The following is a 16,334-nucleotide window of genomic DNA, read 5'->3' as shown; positions in this document are numbered from 1 at the left end:
CAAATCCGAAGGAAGCGTACGACCTTGGTTGTACAAGATTTTCTTCCCGCTATGAGGCCCTTTCTTCTTCAAACCTGTCTCTGCTACGATATTTGTTCTGGTTTTGTATTTGTGGGAGCAGAGAAATGTTATTCTCCCATGTACATTTCACTCAGATTTTCTGAGATTCATTCAGGTTCAATCCCCGCGACATCGGTTGACTGTCGTGCCGCCACTGTACTTTTAGCAAATCCGCTTACAAGTCCTTTGTGGCATTTCAGTTGGTCGAATGGTCTTTGCGGCAAAGATTTAGCCTGTTTTGTTCTGCCTTCATTAGTCTTTGTAGAAAATTTTGGCTTGATCCCGTGTGTAAGTGTGTGGGGCTTTGTTTGTTTTTATAAGTTGGTTTAACATTTCTTTTATCTTCAACCGATTTGTATGTATTAATTTAAGGCCTGGCTAGGACATGTGGTGCGTTATTCAGCATTTGCAACAGTTTGGAACATAATTTGGTTGTGAAGCCAGACTGCACTGAACCGTACTGGTCTGGACCATTGCATTATGCTGGATGAGTTGGATGGGAAAGGGACAATCGAGACACCGGTAGCAAACAACTGAAAAATGAGCCAGAAGAGTGCAGATGTCAACAAACCACACTCCAGAACCTTCTCCGCTTTACACCATTATCCACACTATCCAGTCTCTCCGTGTCTCTCGAATCATCTCCCGACGTCGACGCCGCGAACACTTCCCAATTTATTTGCGCCAATCTCCCAGTTCCTTCGCCTTGCCAAGCTCGCCAACGCCGATCGACACTCCAATCCCAAAGCTCTCCGAATCCAAGAAATGGCAGACCTCTTCCTCGGCAGCCCCTTCCGGCGCCTCCTCTACGCCCGCCCGTACGCCTCGGCCACGGCCGCCATGGACTGGGTGGAGACCCCGACCTCCCACATCATCAAGATCAACGTCCCGGGGTTGGGCAAGGACGATGTCAAGGTGCAGGTGGAGGACGGCAACGTGCTGACAGTCAGGGCCGCGGCGATGGAAAATGGAAAGGAGGAAAACGAAGAGACCGTGTGGCACGTGGCGGAGCGCGGGAAGCCGGAGTTCGCGCGGGAGGTGGCTCTGCCGGAGCACGTGAAGGTGGAGCAGATCAGGGCCGGCGTGGAGAACGGCGTGCTCACCGTCGTCGTGCCCAAGGAGCCCGCGCCCGCCCGCCCCAGGACCAGGCCCATCGCCGTCTCCAGCAAGCTCTGAGACCGCCGGACTCTCTGTGTGCCGTGTGCGCGGTGGTGGAAAGCTTTAGTTGCTCCGTATATTTTCGTAAAAGAAAGTTGCGCTGTTTATGAGGTGGACAATGTAACAGTGAATCTTTATTTTTGAGTATGTGAACATCGAAGCAGCGAGGAATACAACTGAATCAATGGTCGATTACACAGCAAGATTTCTCTGGGTTCACTGGAAAGTAAGCCCCGTGCCGCGGAGCTTGTCGGCGACGACCTCGTCCATGCGGCGCGCCATCTCCGGCGTCATGTGGTTCGCCCAGTCGCCGGCCACGCCCTTCCTGAACAGCGCCTTGCGCGGGAACCCGAGGCCGTCCATGAGCCCCGTCCTGTTCACCTCCACGTTCCTCAGACTGCCGAGGCTGCAGAGCTCGACGATGCCGCGGACGGCGCCGGCCTCCTCCTCCGCCTCGGAGAACGGCACGCCGACGAACCGCGCCAGCCTCCTCACGTTCGCGGCGGGGTCGCGCAGCAGCTCCTCGTACCTCAGGAAGAGCACCTGCTCCGGACACGCCGCGCTCGCGCGCCAGTACCCGAGGACGTGGTCCCAGAACGGGCCGTACGTGCTGCCGCCGTCGCAGACGGAGTCGAAGGTGTCGCCGAACGGGATCTCCGGGTGCGCGCTCCGGCGGAACTGCCACAGCGAGACAGCCGTGTCCTTGGGCTCCCTGCAGATGTACACGACCTTGTTCAAGCCGCGCGGCAGCATGGCGTGCGGCATGTGCGTGTACATGAGGCGCGGGGACGGGAGCGCGGCGAGGCGGGCCTCCCTGCTGCCGCCTTCGGCGAGGAGGGCGTCCAGGAAAGGGACGCACTCGTGCGGGTTGAGGCGGAGGAGCGGGTGGTCGGCGCCGGCGGGCGGGTAGGAGCGGCGGGCCATCGTGGCGAACGCGAGGGCGTTGAGCCACGTGGTGCCGCACTTGGGCAGGCTGGCGATGACGACGTCGTCGGGGCGGGGAACGAGGCGGCGCTGCATGGCGGCAGCCGCCGGGACGAAGCGCTCCGGCAGCCAGAAGCCCTGGTAGCAGCGGAGCTTGAGCTTGGTGCCGGCTGCGAGCTTGATCGGCAACGCGGATACCAGCAGCATGGCGTCATCGTGCTCCTCTGGAAATCTCTCCGCTGGCACGGTGGTGACCTGCAGGTCGATGTTGTTCTCAACGTCCTTGAACGGGACGGGGCCTGCCGGTGCCGGAACACTGGTCGCCATGGGCTGGACAGACAGCAAGATGGAAGCCTATGCAGAATGGACGTCCGATGGTGGTGTGTAGGTGTGTGATCGTAGTGGGGATGCGCTTGGTTGAGTGGTGATTTAGTGGCTCGGCCACTCGGGCAATTCTGATGTGTGCGTTTTACCCAAATCACGCAGAATATTTCGTGCGTGGATCATGCGTACTCAATTTTATTATATTTTGATTATCAAAAAGAATCTAAGAAAATATCTAAAATGTCCATTATGTACTACTTTATTAGCAACATGTAAAATCTTAACTCAAAATACCTTGTATTTGTGGCTTAAAATAAATGATAAAATCTGACGTCTAAAATGGTGGAAACTGCAAAATCTTAACTCAAAATACCTTGTATTTGGTGTAGTAGGTGACGGCTGTCATGGAGAGCTTATTTGTGTCGTTGATTTTCGCACGAAGGTGCTGGGCTTTGGTACATGAGGCCATCTTGAACATGGCGCTGATGGCCGACCATGCCCCAGTAGTGGAACTCACATCAAGGAGATGCGACAGGATGTCTGGTGAAAGCGTGTTGAGAAGGAACCGAAGGAGCTACTGATCACGAGCAAGCTACATGACATAGGAAGGATTCTCAACTTGAATCTTTTTCTTCTTAGAGTCTTCAATTTCGACGGTCTTGGCAGGAGCAACATCGGTGCCTTCAAGCAGTGCCAAGACCTTGGCACCGAGAAACACCAGGAACACTAGGGCCTTCCATAGCAGAAAGTTTCCACGAGTTAGTTGTTGCGCGGGAGGGGGGCACCGAGGGAAGCAGTCAGCCTGGAGTGATGAAGAGCATATCGATCTAGGGTTTTGGGTCTTGAGGTGGTGTATGGAGGCTGAGGATTGGGTTTTCTTTTGGGTCTTGAGGTGGTGTATGGAGGCTGAGGATTGGGTTTTCGGGATTGTTGTGTAGGTTGTAGACGGGTTGAGGTTTTCTAGGTGTTGTAGACGGCGGCACTAGAAGGGATATTTAAGCAGCTGAATCTTGATTGTATGGCGGTGGTGGCGGCTGAAAGAACAGCGATGACGGCGGCCGGTTTTGAGATGTATCGCAACGGCAACAGATGAACTACAGCGGTGGCAAGGTTTCTTGGCGCCGGTGGCAGCTGAAGGTCAACGGCGGCGGCAACAGCTAGGTTGTCGAGGGAGAGCAGAGCTGTGATACCATGTCGCTAGACTAGGTTTGGAACGAGTGGATTTGTCTTCCCTCAGTTACGTGTTAAGTATAGGGCCAAACATGGATCAAGTTGTACAAGAGAGGGACTCCAATACACATACCTATTGAGAGTAGAAACATGGAAAAAAAACTTATTACATATTCTAACAATATATATACTGTTGTGTGGCCTATGTTTCACGTACATGTACTACTAAGTGAGATTTAACCTAAAAATTGAATCTTTGCCAAGGTTTGTTGATTTGCCGTCATGCACCAATCCGTGCAACGATCGTTGCCAACCAAATCTAAAGAGCTGTCTTTAGCAGTGTGGTTTAGGGATTGTATGAGATGAGCTTTTGTGGGTATCCCCGTAAATACTCCCCTACCAAACAAATCCGACACTAGTAGAAAAAGAGGCTTCCGTCCACCTCCATTAGTCCCGGAAATATTCGAACCGCGACTAAAGGGGGCTTTAGTCGCGGTTCGGGAGGCGACCCGCGACTAATGCTCCATCCGCGACGAAAGGGTACCCCTTTAGTCGCGGTTCGGGAGGCGGCCGGCGGAAAAACCTTTAGTCGGTCCCCAACCGCGACTAAAGGGCCCCTTTAGTCGCGGTTGGTATCCCCAACCGCGACTAAAGGGCCCCTTTAGTCGCGGTTGGTATCCCCAACCGCGACTAAAGGTTTTTCCGAGTTTTATTACTCCCACGCACCCTGCACCCCCCCCCCCCCCCCCGTGGATCGCCTTTTTTTGGTTTGTAAAATACAAAAGAAAATGATAGAAAATTCAAAAAAAAATTGTTTTCAGATTCTTGTATGTTATGCAACCTACTATTCGGAGAAATTAAGAAATTCGAATTTCCACTTTTTTTGCAAAAAAAGTTTAAAAAATGGTAAAACCGCAATAACTTTTGCATACGACGTCGGAAAAAAACGTATAATATATCAAAAAAAAACCTGGGAAAAAGTTACATCCGGATTCACCGGGGTTTACCCGGTTAGCCAATTTTTAGATTCTCAAAATTCCAAATGGAAATACAAAAGCAGGAAGATTTTAGTTTTTTCTATAAATTATGGACTTTATATTTTTTTAATTTTTTAAAACCTAAAATTAATAATTTCATTCTGCATAAAGATTACTATCATTTTTACCCAATTTTTAGATTTTCAAATTTTTAGATTTTAGGTTTGGCAAAAAAAAAATTTAATTAATTAATAAAATTAAAAATAATACAAATTAAAAAGTTAATGTTTATTTATTTATTCAATATTATTATTACATCATTACTTTTATTTATTAAAAGAATTATTTGAAATTCAAACAATAAAGAAATGTGACATCGATCAACATGTTAATAGGATTGATATGATACTACTATCACATACATGCGCGCGAAGCACTTGGATGCGGAACGGAATGGAACTCGGAAGTTAAGCGTGCTAGAGGTGGAGTAGTGGGAGGATGGGTGACCGAGCGGGAAGTTTGACCACGAGTAAGTAATTTGACTAGAGATAAGTGTAGTTAGAGATAGAGACTAAGCTATGCAAATAACTGAAATAAGAGAAATTCTGAAAAAAAAAGAAAAAAAAACGGAGTGAAAAAAAATTAGAAATCCAAATGAATTAATTTTTTTTAACGAAATAGCCTTTAGTCTCGGTTGGGGACACCAACCGCGACTAAAGGTCCTTCGCCCAGGCGCACGGTAGCCGCCCACGTGGACGGGCCTTTAGTCGCGGTTCGTAAGCAACCGCGACTAAAGGGGGTGGGGGGGGGGGGGCTTTAGTCGCGCTTAATTAGTCGCGGTTGTGCAACCGCGACTAATGGCAGTTGCGAACCGCGACTAAAGGCCATTTTTCTACCAGTGCGAAGGGAGCGTACGATCTTGGTTGCACAAGATTTTCTTTCCACTATGAGACCTTTTTTTAGAAACACAGTACAAACACAGACGTTCACATACACGCGCATACATTCATCCCCATGAACGCAGACACGTACACCCTACACCTATGAGCACCTTCGGAAGACTGAGTCAGTGGATTGGATCTTGAAATTGACGAAGTCACCATAGACGCCTCGCTATCGACGCGAACATCCCTCCCACTGAATGAATATTCCGACTTTATGAGACACACAGATGTCAAACCTGGGGTTTGAACTCTAGTGGGCTGGGGTACACCCTTTTTTCTTCAAACTGCTACAATATTTGTTCTGGTTTTGTATTTGTGGAACCCGATAAATGTTATTCTCCCATGTACATTTCACTCAGATTTTCTGAGATTCATTCAGGTTCAATCCCCACGACATTGGTTGACTGTCGTGCCGCCACTGTACTTTTAGCAAATCCGCTTACAAGTCCTTTGTGGCATTTCAATGGGTCAAATGGTCTTTGCGGCAAAGATTCAGCCTGTTTTGTTCTGCCTTCATTAGTCTCTGTAGAAAATTTTGGCTTGATCCCGTGTGTAAGTGTGTGGGGCTTTGCTTGTTTTTATAAGTTGGTTTAACATTTTTTTATCTTCAACCGATTTATATGTATTAATTTAAATCGAAAAAAAATGTATTAATTTAAGGCCTGGCTAGGACCATCTGTCCAGAAAAAAAAGCTTAACCATGTGGTGCATTATTCAGCATTTGCAACAGTCTGGAACATATAATTTGGTTGTGAAGGCAGACTGCACTGAACCGTACTGGTCTGGAAGGAACTCGGACCATTGCATTATGCTCGATCAGTTGATGGGAAAGGGACAATCGAGACACCGGTAGCAAACGACTGAAAAATGAGCCAGAAGAGTGCAGACTTCAACAAACCACACCCCAGAACCTTCTCCGTTCTACACCATTATCCACTATCATCCAGTCTCCCCGTGTCTCTCGAATCATCTCCCGACGTCGAACCGCGAACACTTCTCAATTTATTTGCGCCATTCTCCTAGTTCCTTCGCCTTCCCCAACTCTCCAACACCAATCGACACTCCAATTCCAGTATCCAAATTGCCGACCAGCTGATCCCTTCCGAGCTCTCCGAATCCAAGAAATGGCGGACCTCTTCCTCGGCAGCCCCTTCAGGCGCCTGCTCTACGCCCGCCCGTACGCCTCGGCCACGGCCGCCATGGACTGGGTGGAGACCCCGACCTCCCACATCATCAAGATCAACGTCCCGGGGTTGGGCAAGGACGATGTCAAGGTGCAGGTGGAGGACGGCAACGTGCTGACAGTCAGGGCCGCGGCGATGGAAAATGGAAAGGAGGAAAACGAAGAGACCGTGTGGCACGTGGCGGAGCGCGGGAAGCCGGAGTTCGCGCGGGAGGTGGCTCTGCCGGAGCACGTGAAGGTGGAGCAGATCAGGGCCGGCGTGGAAAACGGCGTGCTCACCGTCGTCGTGCCAAAGGAGCCCGCGCCCGCCCGGCCCAGGACCAGGCCCATCGCCGTCTCCAGCAAGCTCTGAGACCGCCGGACTCTCTGTGTGCCGTGTGCGTGGTGGTGGAAAGCTTTAGTTGCTCTGTATATTTTCGTGGGAAAATTGGTTCTATACCATCAAAAGATCCACACTTTAGAAAAATACCACTGAAAATTTTAGCTTTAGAAAACTACCATCCAAAGGTTGCTCTGTTGTCTATTTCTACCACCACCGTTGAGCTAAAAAAAACAAATGGAACAACTGCTATGCATCCCCAATTTCACGATTTCTTGTCTCAGCACTGCAAAATCCCCAAGAAAACTAGGGTTCAGACCATTCACGAGCACGGGAAGAAGAGGCGACAAGAGAAAAAGTGATAAAGAGGTGCCTACCATGAGGGGCATTCCGGAAGAAGAGCCGCCACCGCCGGGGGGCGCGCTGCCGGGGAAGCGCGCCGCCGGGAGGTACGCCGCGGGGGAGGCGGGAGGCGCGCCGCCGGGAGATACGCCGCTGGGAGCCCGCTCGGCCAGGTGGTCTACGTCGGCTGGGCTGGGTAGGGTGTGCACGTGTGGTCTGGGAGTTCTGTGTGCGTGCGTTGTGTTCAGGTCGCATGTGTTCAGCTGGCTTTGTCAATCAGGTGTGTGCGTGCGTTCAGTACAGAACTTGTTTTCCAAATTACAATGGATCGTTCTAGTCAAAACGTTCAGTTAACGGTGGTGGTAGAAATAGTTAACGGAGCAACCTTTCGATGGTAGTTTTCTAAAGCCAAATCTTTCAGTGGTATTTTTCTAAAATGTGGATCTTTTAATGGTATAGAACCAATTTCCCCTATTTTCGTAAAAGAAAGTTGCGTTGTTTATGAGGTGGCCAATGTAATGTAACAGTGAATCTTTATTTGTGGTACGATGAACATCGAAGCAGCATACAACTGAATCAATGGTCGATTACACAGGATGGTTTCTCTGGGTTCACTGAAAAGTAAGCCCCGTGCCGCGGAGCTTGTCGGCGACGACCTCGTCCATGCATCGCGCCATCTCCGGCGTCATGTGGTTCGCCCAGTCGCCGGCCACGCCCTTCCTGAACAGCGCCTTGCGCGGGAACCCGAGGCCGTCCATGAGCCCCGTCCTGTTCACCTCCACGTTCCTCAGACTGCCGAGGCTGCAGAGCTCGACGATGCCGCGGACGGCGCCGGCCTCCTCCTCCGCCTCGGAGAACGGCACGCCGACGAACCGCGCCAGCCTCCTCACGTTCGCGGCGGGGTCGCGCAGCAGCTCCTCGTACCTCTGGAAGAGCACCTGCTCCGGACACGCCGCGCTCGCGCTCCAGTACCCGAGGACGTGGTCCCAGAACGGGCCGTACGTGCTGCCGCCGTCGCAGATGGAGTCGAGGGTGTCGCCGAACGGGGTCTCCGGGTGCGCGCTCCGGCGGAACTGCCACAGCGAGACAGCCGTGTCCTTGGGCTCCCTGCAGATGTACACGACCTTGTTCAAGCCGCGCGGCAGCATGGCGTGCGGCATGTGCGTGTACATGAGGCGCGGGGACGGGAGCGCGGCGAGGCGGGCCTCCCTGCTGCCGCCTTCGGCGAGGAGGGCGTCCAGGAAAGGGACGCACTCGTGCGGGTTGAGGCGGAGGAGCGGGTGGTCGGCGCCGGCGGGCGGGTAGGAGCGGCGCGCCATCGTGGCGAACGCGAGGGCGTTGAGCCACGTGGTGCCGCACTTGGGCAAGCTGGCGATGACGACGTCGTCGGGACGGGGAACGAGTCGACGCTGCATGGCGACCGCCGCCGGGACGAAGTGCTCCGGCAGCCAGAAGCCCTGGTAGCAGCGAAGCTTCAGCTTGGTGCCGGCTGCCAGCTTGATCGGCAGCGCGGATACCAGCATGGCGTCATCGCGCTCTTCTGGAGATCTCTCCGCTGGCACGGTGTTGACCTGCAGGTCGATGTTGTTCTCAACGTCCTTGAACGGGACAGGGCCTGCCGGTGCCGGAACACTGGTCGCCATGGGCTGGACTGACAGCAAGATAGAAGGTCGCAAGTGCTATGCAGAATGGACGTCCGGTGGTGGTGTGTAGGCGTGTGACCGTAGTGGGACGAGCTTGGTTGAGTGGTGAACTAGTGGCTCAGACTAGCCACAATGGGAGTATCATAAGTAGTATCATACATGCCATGTTGGTAAAAATCTGATGTGGCACACCAATTAATGAGGTGAGAGATGGAAGTGGTATCATAAGACTGCTCATAGTGGGAGTAACTTAGCTAGTAACATCACACAACTCAATGCATTTTGGTGACATGGCATGACAATGAATGAAGAAAAAGAGTGAGGTGGTAACTAGCTATGTTACCATAACATCACACACCCCAAGACAAGTTGAGTCTACACCATAGTAAATGACACAATGCATGACACCACATATTGGTTACTACCCACTATGGAGGTAGTAACTTAGACTAGTAACATATGTCATGTTACTAGTCTAAGTTACTCCCCACTATGACTAGCCTAATATGATACCGTATCATAGCACGTAAAACTAAAAAACTTAATGGCAAGCACATCATGTACACAAATTTGTATTGAGATTCTACAAAACATTAATTATGATGATACCATGATACTATCTTATGATACTATGCATTGTGGGGGTAGCATCATAAACTAGTATCATGTGCATAATACTAGTGTATGATACTTCCCATTGTGACTAGTCTCAGCCACTCGGGCAATTGATGGGTGCGTTTTCTGCCGAAATCGCGCAGAATATTTCGTGCGTGGATCATGCGTACTTAATTTTTATTTTATTTTGATTGTTAAAAAAGAATCCAAGAAAATATGCATTATATTATACTTTATTAGCAACATGTCACGGAACATATTAAAACTAGTTCTTCATCCTTATCTACTTTTGCTTTGGTCAACGGAACATTTGAAGTGAGAGGCTCCTAATTAGGGCATCTTCAGCGGCGCGACCCATTTCGGACGTCCAAATGGACGCGGCCAAATGGTCGAAACCGTCCGGGCGTCCGTTTGCATCGGGGGTGGCTCCAGCGGCACGACGCATAATTTTTTTTTTCATTCATACGCCATAATTTACATGGAAAAAAGGACATAAAAGAGCCAGAAGGGCGTGCTAAAATACGCGATGTCTACTGGTCGTCGTCGCTGACGCGGTCAATCAGCTGCGGCGTCGGCCATGGAAGCTCGTACGCCAGCGGTGGAGGAGGTACCGCCGCACGGGCAGGAGGCTGTGGCCAGGGATCCCACGCTGGAGCAGCAGGCGGAGCGCGGACGTTGGAACGCGTCGGCGTGGCCGGAGCAGTCGCCGGCCTCCCCTGCGTGAGCGCGGACTCGTGGAGCTGGATTGCGAGCCCGTCCCACAAAGCGAGCTCGTTGAGCTCGTCCTGCTCGCTGTTGGCCAGTGCCATGGCAATGGCCTCCTCCTCTGAAATGTCCGGCGGCTGGGTCTCCGGATCCCACGCCGGCCCGCCATCGTCGTGGTCGTACTGCGCCATGGTCACGTCGCCGTCCTCATCCTCGTCGCCGTCCTCGTCCGCGTCCTCATGGTCGTTCTCTTCTTCTTCGGCGGCGATCTCGCGCTCAAAGTAGTCTACGTCGGCGAGGTAGGCAGCGCGGCGCCGCGCGTCGAACTCCCACGTCCCGAAGGAAATCCAGTTGTAGGAGTTTAGCGCGTACGCCGGATCCTCCCGCGGATCTGGCGGCAAGATCGCTCGGCGGCGGCGCACCTCGTCCCGCCGCTCTCGGCCCCCGCGCGGCACGGGGGGACCGACACGCGCCGCGAGTTCAGGTACCAGCCCCCTCCCAGCAAGTTCGCGTCCGACCATGGTACCGGCCGGTTTTCCTCCCATAGCTGCCGCGCGAGGTCAACGCGGACGTACCGGCCGACCCGTGCCTTCTTGCCGGAACGCGAGCCGCTAGCCTCCTGGTCGTTCTTCGTCTTCCGGAACGGCCAGCATTTCTTCCCCATGGCGTCGGTGTGGTGGATACTGTGGGATTTGGCAATGGTTTTGGTCGGGGAAATGGGCGTCGGCAGCGTCCCTTTAAGAGGCTCCGACGCCATCTCGCCTTCAATGGCCTGCCAGTGCAAAGCCTACTAGCTGCGCACGCTCGCGGAAGCCGAGGCACGCCATTAACGCGGCCCCTGCAAAGGCTGCAGCGCGCCGCCCAGAAGGTAATGCCGCGGAAGACGAAGCAGTTGTGCCGCTACCAGGCAGGCCCGTGCGAGGACGAGCGGACACTTTGCGCGTCCGCGCAGCGTCCGCCGAGACGCAAACCTGACGCATATTTGGGTCAGGTTTGCGTCTCCGCGGACGGCCCGGTCACTTTGCGTCGCCCCGCTGAAGGTGGTGCCAGACGCATTTCCGGTCACGGCGGACACAAACGGTCGCTCAGCGTCCGTTTGCGTCGCGCCGCTGGAGATGCCCTTATATGTAAAATTTGGCCCAACCTACCAAAGACGCGCTGAGTATCTTGTTGATAAGATTTTATGCCTGGCTACCGAATGAAGAAGCAGTGCGCTACTACTCCGTGTTTTACACGAGGAATCGTGCACGGTCAAGATGAGTACAGTAATTGTGAAGTAACGTGGATGGCGCAGATCTCAACTGATAACCATGTGCACTTCAATAAATACCAGTATATTGCATTATGTCTATACTCCAGGAGTAGGAGCTATTAGGCTGCTCATTCTAGGGACCTTGGGCCGCCTATAAATGGAGTCGCTATGCTCCTTCGTATGCACACACCACTCAGTCAATCTTCTCATTCCTCTCCAATATGCCTTCAGGTTCAGCCACCCTCGCAATCAAGGCGGCCGCCGTCGCTGCCGTCCTCGCCGTGCTGGTGCTGCCTTCCTCGGCGCGGTGTCCATCGCAGGGCCCAGAACCAGTACCAGCTGCAACGCCGGCGCCGGCGGTGGAATGCAACTGCAGCTACTGCAGCCCGAAGTGCGACGCCTCCGTTGCCCAGGAATGCAGCCCGGTCTGCGGCCCTTCCAGCTGCGCCGACTGCAAGTCCGACGAGGTCAAGAGGTGCAGGGCCACCTGCAAAGGCAAGCCCTGCGACGCCTGCGACAGCAACGCCAACATGGCGTGCTCCGGCGTTTGCTATGGCAGTACATGCTCCGACTGCAAGAGGCAAACCAGCAAGGAGTGCGTGGCCGACTGCTGCGTGGCCGCCTGCGGAGGAGGAAAATCATGAAATGAAACAACTCCGGCCGGGCCTCTGTTTCATGGTGTCTGTTTTGTGTATCTTCTCTACTCATTTTCATAAAAGTGTACCACATAGCAAAGTACTGATCGGTATTTTGATTTGGTGTGAACTTCACTTTTTATACAGTGCCATCACAAAGATAGTGATCCTTGTATTTTTCAGGATTTTGTTTTCCGCCTCATAGATTCTATACTAATAATAATGCAGATTTAAGACCCTAAACATTAGGGTGGTTACATCATTCAGACGAAGATGAGCAAACAAATATAACAATGAAATAAAAAATTCAAACAAAAAGATGGTAACATCATCAAACGGCATATAGATTGCATCATTCAGTTCTAAAACCAGCTCGGAGGGTTACACACTTCAAAAAACTAAGACAGATTCCCTGAGGTGATCGATCAAAATCACAACCAGCTTAACTGACACACTTCAATTTCCTAAACAAATTTATTTCCTAACACGACCGGCCGGCCGGGCGGATGAATGAATGGCTTCCTCTAGTTGGGGGCGAAGAAGATCTCCGAGTCAAGCCTCTTGGAGCGGAACAGCTTTTCCATCTCCGGCGTTGTGTTGAACGCGGCCTCCAGCACCTCCGGTGAGATTGCCTTCCACACCGAGGTCTTCCCGGCTAGGTGGCTGAAGATCGGGCTGCACAAACACATACACATTGTCGTAAGGATCATGAGCTCCGTCGCCATGGAAACCGATGGTACAACTGAATGCCAACGAATAAATAGATTGCGTTTCTTACTTGGGGGTGGTGATGATGGAGAACCACTCCATGCCGGATGCGTCCGCGATCTTGGAGACGACATGGAAGCGTGGCACGATGAAGAGGCTGCCGCCCTCGATGCGGGTCTCCAGGACGCGCTTGCCGTCAGGGCCGACGACCTGCACGCGGCCGCTTCCACGGACGATGTACGTCACCTGGTACGCCGAGTCACAAGAGAACCCCGGGGAGCACATGGAATGGGCGTCGATCCTGACGAGATCGGCACCTAGCCCGACCTCCTTCACCAGCGGCAGGTTGGCAGTGTTGAGAACCACTACGCGGCCGCCGTTGGGGATGTCCACGTCGAGCTTGGCCTCGAGGCAGTTCAATGCCATGTCCTTGCGGTCCTCGGGGATGGCCTCAGGGACCTTTTGCCCTGCAGTGAGCTTGACAATGCCGGAAGCCGGCTGGGTGGAGACGAGCTTGGCAGCGTCGTCCTCCTTGAGGTCCCAGGCACGGCCGACAAACTCCGTGGAGAAGCCGGTGAAGATGCCGCTGGAACCGGTGAGCTGGAAGTTGGTGAACTGGCCAGTCTTGTGGCCCTTGGAGGTGTCGCCGAGAAAGAGGACGACGAGCTCCGTGGCCGACTCAGGAGTGTTGTCCCACCATGTAAGCACGCCGAAGGGGAGCGCCAGAGCGTCGCCCTCCTTCACAGGGACCACCTTCTCTTTGGCGGCCTCAGAGCATGTCTAGTAGAGCCCCTAAACCCCTAAATCTGTAAAAATAACCGTTTTTTTACAGTTTTTGACGAAAAAATCGCAAAGACTAGAGCCCCTAAAACTGTAAAACTGTAAAAAATTTCCCAGGTCCGACCTGGGAATCTATTCTTGGCCTGTACAAAAACGGGTTGGAGAGGGGTTGACCCTCTAAACTGCATTTCGGGCGGGAGGGAAATTTCCCAATCCCACCCACCCGCCACCGCCGCCCGTCGCCCCGCCCCCGCCCCCGCGCACCGGCCGCCGCCGCATGGCCGCCTCCCCGCCCCGCCCGTGCCGCCCGTGGCCGCGCCGCCCGCCCCGCCGCCCGTCGCTCCCGCCCCCGGCCCGCCGCCCGCCCCTGGCCCGCCGCCCGCCCGCCGCCCGTCGCTCCCGCCCCACCCCCGCACCGGCCGCCCACCCGCACGTCGCCGCCGTGGTCGCTGCGACCCACGTCGGCGCGGGCGGCGGCGTGCGGGGCATCACCTCGTGCCGGCCGTCGCCCCCGCACCGACCGTCGCTCCCGCCCCCGCCCCCCCACCGGCCCCACCACCCGCACCTCCCCCGGCACGGGCGAACGTGCCCACCGGTGGTCCTCGTGCTGCCAAGGCCAAGGCGGCTTCCTCCCCGGCGCCCCGGAAGGCCGTGGCCAAGAGGAGGGCCCCGACGAAGCTGCCGGTGGCCGCCGCCGTGCCGCCCGCCCCGGCCGCCCGGAGGTGTTCGACGAAATGGCCGCCCCGGCCGCCGTTGTGCCGCCCGCCCCGGCCGCCGCCGTGCCGCCCGCCCGGCCGCCGCCGCGCCTCCTCTACCTTTGTAGTTGACACTACCATGAGCGATGGCGGTGTCGACAACTCGCATGATGGTGGGGTTTGATGGTGGTGGAGTGGCCTAGCATATGGCACCGACGTGTAATTTTTTGGTGATGGTGCCAATGAGATGGGCAAGATGATGATTATGTGATGTAAAAACTACTAAACCATGCATCCATGATTATTACTTTTGTAGTATGTTTGATGATTCATTGTGTTTTTGTGTCATATTGTGATGAATATGTGACAGGTTTAGAGATTGGGGTTGAGGCAAAGAATAGAACCCCTAAACCCTCAAACCCCTAAAACGGAATATTCTGTTACACGGGTTGGGTTTAGGGGTTCTATTCTTTGCCCCTGTTTTTCAACCTGTAAATGTGTCCAAAACTTGCAAATCTCGGCCTGTAAATCCTAGAAAACTTTTACAGTTTTAAGGGTTCTACTAGACATGCTCTCAGGCAAGACGATGCCGCAGGTTCCCTTTCCTATGGTTCAAAGATCAAAACAAGCAAAGCATGCTGAATTTTTTTACAAGAATTTAGTAGAATAATCTACAGCATGAAATCAAAAAAAAGAGCAAGTATGACTCTAGGATTGGTTGCATCATCACAATGTGTTGTGTTTAGATCGGAGGGGCACACATGCATCAAAGTTGTGACATTACAGAAGGGACATGCGGACAGTCTCGGAAACAAGAACTGTGTGTTGATTTGACAAAACAGATGACCAACCATGATATCTCAAACAAATATATTCAATCAAATCAATAGCCACAACAATTCAGTTATTAGAAATTTAACTACAGCTACTGTCAAGATTGGTTTCAGTCTTTCAGAAAAGAAGTTCAAAAAGAAAAGGTTTCAGTCTTTCAGATAAGCAGGATCTGATGCAGACCTGACCAAACTAAACAGCTACGTACGACGTCAGAACTGATCGCATCAAACAGCTGACAGATAATCTGACGAGATAAAACAGCTGAGATCGCAATCGGAGTAATCCACAATTAACCGATGCGCGATCACGAGTTCGTACCTTGAAGGACGTAGGCGACCTTGGCGGAGTCAGAGTAGCTGGGGAGGGACATCCCACCGGCAGCGAGAGAGAGCTTGGCGGCGCCAATGGACGCAACGCCGAGCATAGGCAGCTCCGCGGGGCTCCACTCATAGTAGGCACCTCCTTCGCCGCCGTACGCCTTGGTCGGCTGCCTCGGTGTCAGATCAACCGCCATTGCGCAAACGAGAAAGCAGGAGCACAACTACGATCGAAAGGAAAGAGGAAAATGCAGGGAGCAGAGGAGGCTTTGACGAGTAGAGACGGGGGCGCCGCCAATATATATAGCACCTCTGGCTGGATTAGGATTAAGAGAAGGTTTATCGGTCCGCTGTGCAGATGCTTATCTTATCCCGGATTAACGTGTTTCCGATTTTAATGTAACTTTGGGCGTGGGTCGCTGCTCATCTTTAATATTCTTTTTTTCTTCTCCCGTCACTTCTGTGTGAGGAAAAAGAAGTTGAATTGTTCCCACTTTCTTGACCGCCTGTCTGCACAATCTTCCTCTCGGGCCGCCCCCTCCAGGCGACCAGGGGGGCGAAACCCTAGTCGCGCCGCCGCCGCCTCCTCCAGTCGTCCTCTACCTCCTCGTCGACCCTAGAGGCGCAGCCGGGCTAAGCCCACGACGCCGGTAAGGGGCGGCGGGGATCTGGGCCTTCGCCCCCCGCGTGGAAGATAGGTGGAGGAGTTTCGCGCTGGGTTCGCCGCGGCCGGTGGGTCTGCTCGGTGG

The 16,334-nt window shown here is 53.3% G+C and overlaps 5 protein-coding genes across 5 annotated transcripts; 2 read left to right on the top strand and 3 right to left on the bottom strand.

Annotated features, from left to right (window-relative positions):
* Positions 1 to 647: 647 nt before the first annotated feature.
* Positions 648 to 1,413, top strand: LOC127317383 (16.0 kDa heat shock protein, peroxisomal-like). The gene has a single exon (XM_051347944.2). It carries the CDS (start codon positions 826 to 828, stop codon positions 1,234 to 1,236), a length of 411 nt encoding a protein of 136 aa, XP_051203904.1. The 5' UTR covers positions 648 to 825; the 3' UTR covers positions 1,237 to 1,413.
* Positions 1,322 to 2,759, bottom strand: LOC127317382 (cytosolic sulfotransferase 5). The gene has a single exon (XM_051347942.2). It carries the CDS (start codon positions 2,467 to 2,469, stop codon positions 1,435 to 1,437), a length of 1,035 nt encoding a protein of 344 aa, XP_051203902.1. The 5' UTR covers positions 2,470 to 2,759; the 3' UTR covers positions 1,322 to 1,434.
* A 3,698-nt stretch (positions 2,760 to 6,457) lies between these two features.
* LOC127317384 (16.0 kDa heat shock protein, peroxisomal-like) lies at positions 6,458 to 7,160 on the top strand. Its single transcript, XM_051347945.2, has one exon. The coding sequence runs from the start codon at positions 6,682 to 6,684 to the stop codon at positions 7,090 to 7,092; it is 411 nt and encodes a 136-aa protein (XP_051203905.1). The 5' UTR covers positions 6,458 to 6,681; the 3' UTR covers positions 7,093 to 7,160.
* Positions 7,161 to 7,917: 757 nt separating this feature from the next.
* LOC139830052 (cytosolic sulfotransferase 5-like) lies at positions 7,918 to 9,149 on the bottom strand. The gene has a single exon (XM_071823583.1). The coding sequence runs from the start codon at positions 9,042 to 9,044 to the stop codon at positions 8,013 to 8,015; it is 1,032 nt and encodes a 343-aa protein (XP_071679684.1). The 5' UTR covers positions 9,045 to 9,149; the 3' UTR covers positions 7,918 to 8,012.
* A 3,430-nt stretch (positions 9,150 to 12,579) lies between these two features.
* Positions 12,580 to 15,854, bottom strand: LOC127317386 (11S globulin seed storage protein 2). The gene is made up of 4 exons (XM_071824318.1): positions 15,587 to 15,854; positions 15,013 to 15,039; positions 13,030 to 13,732; positions 12,580 to 12,926 (listed from the first exon to the last, which is right to left on the bottom strand). The coding sequence occupies exons 1-4, from the start codon at positions 15,780 to 15,782 to the stop codon at positions 12,776 to 12,778; spliced, it is 1,077 nt and encodes a 358-aa protein (XP_071680419.1). The 5' UTR covers positions 15,783 to 15,854; the 3' UTR covers positions 12,580 to 12,775.
* Positions 15,855 to 16,334: the final 480 nt, after the last annotated feature.

This window comes from Lolium perenne, chromosome 7 (assembly GCF_019359855.2).
Source record: "Lolium perenne isolate Kyuss_39 chromosome 7, Kyuss_2.0, whole genome shotgun sequence".
Taxonomy (NCBI): Eukaryota; Viridiplantae; Streptophyta; class Magnoliopsida; order Poales; family Poaceae; genus Lolium; species Lolium perenne.
This window is presented reverse-complemented; position numbering and strand designations above follow the sequence as displayed.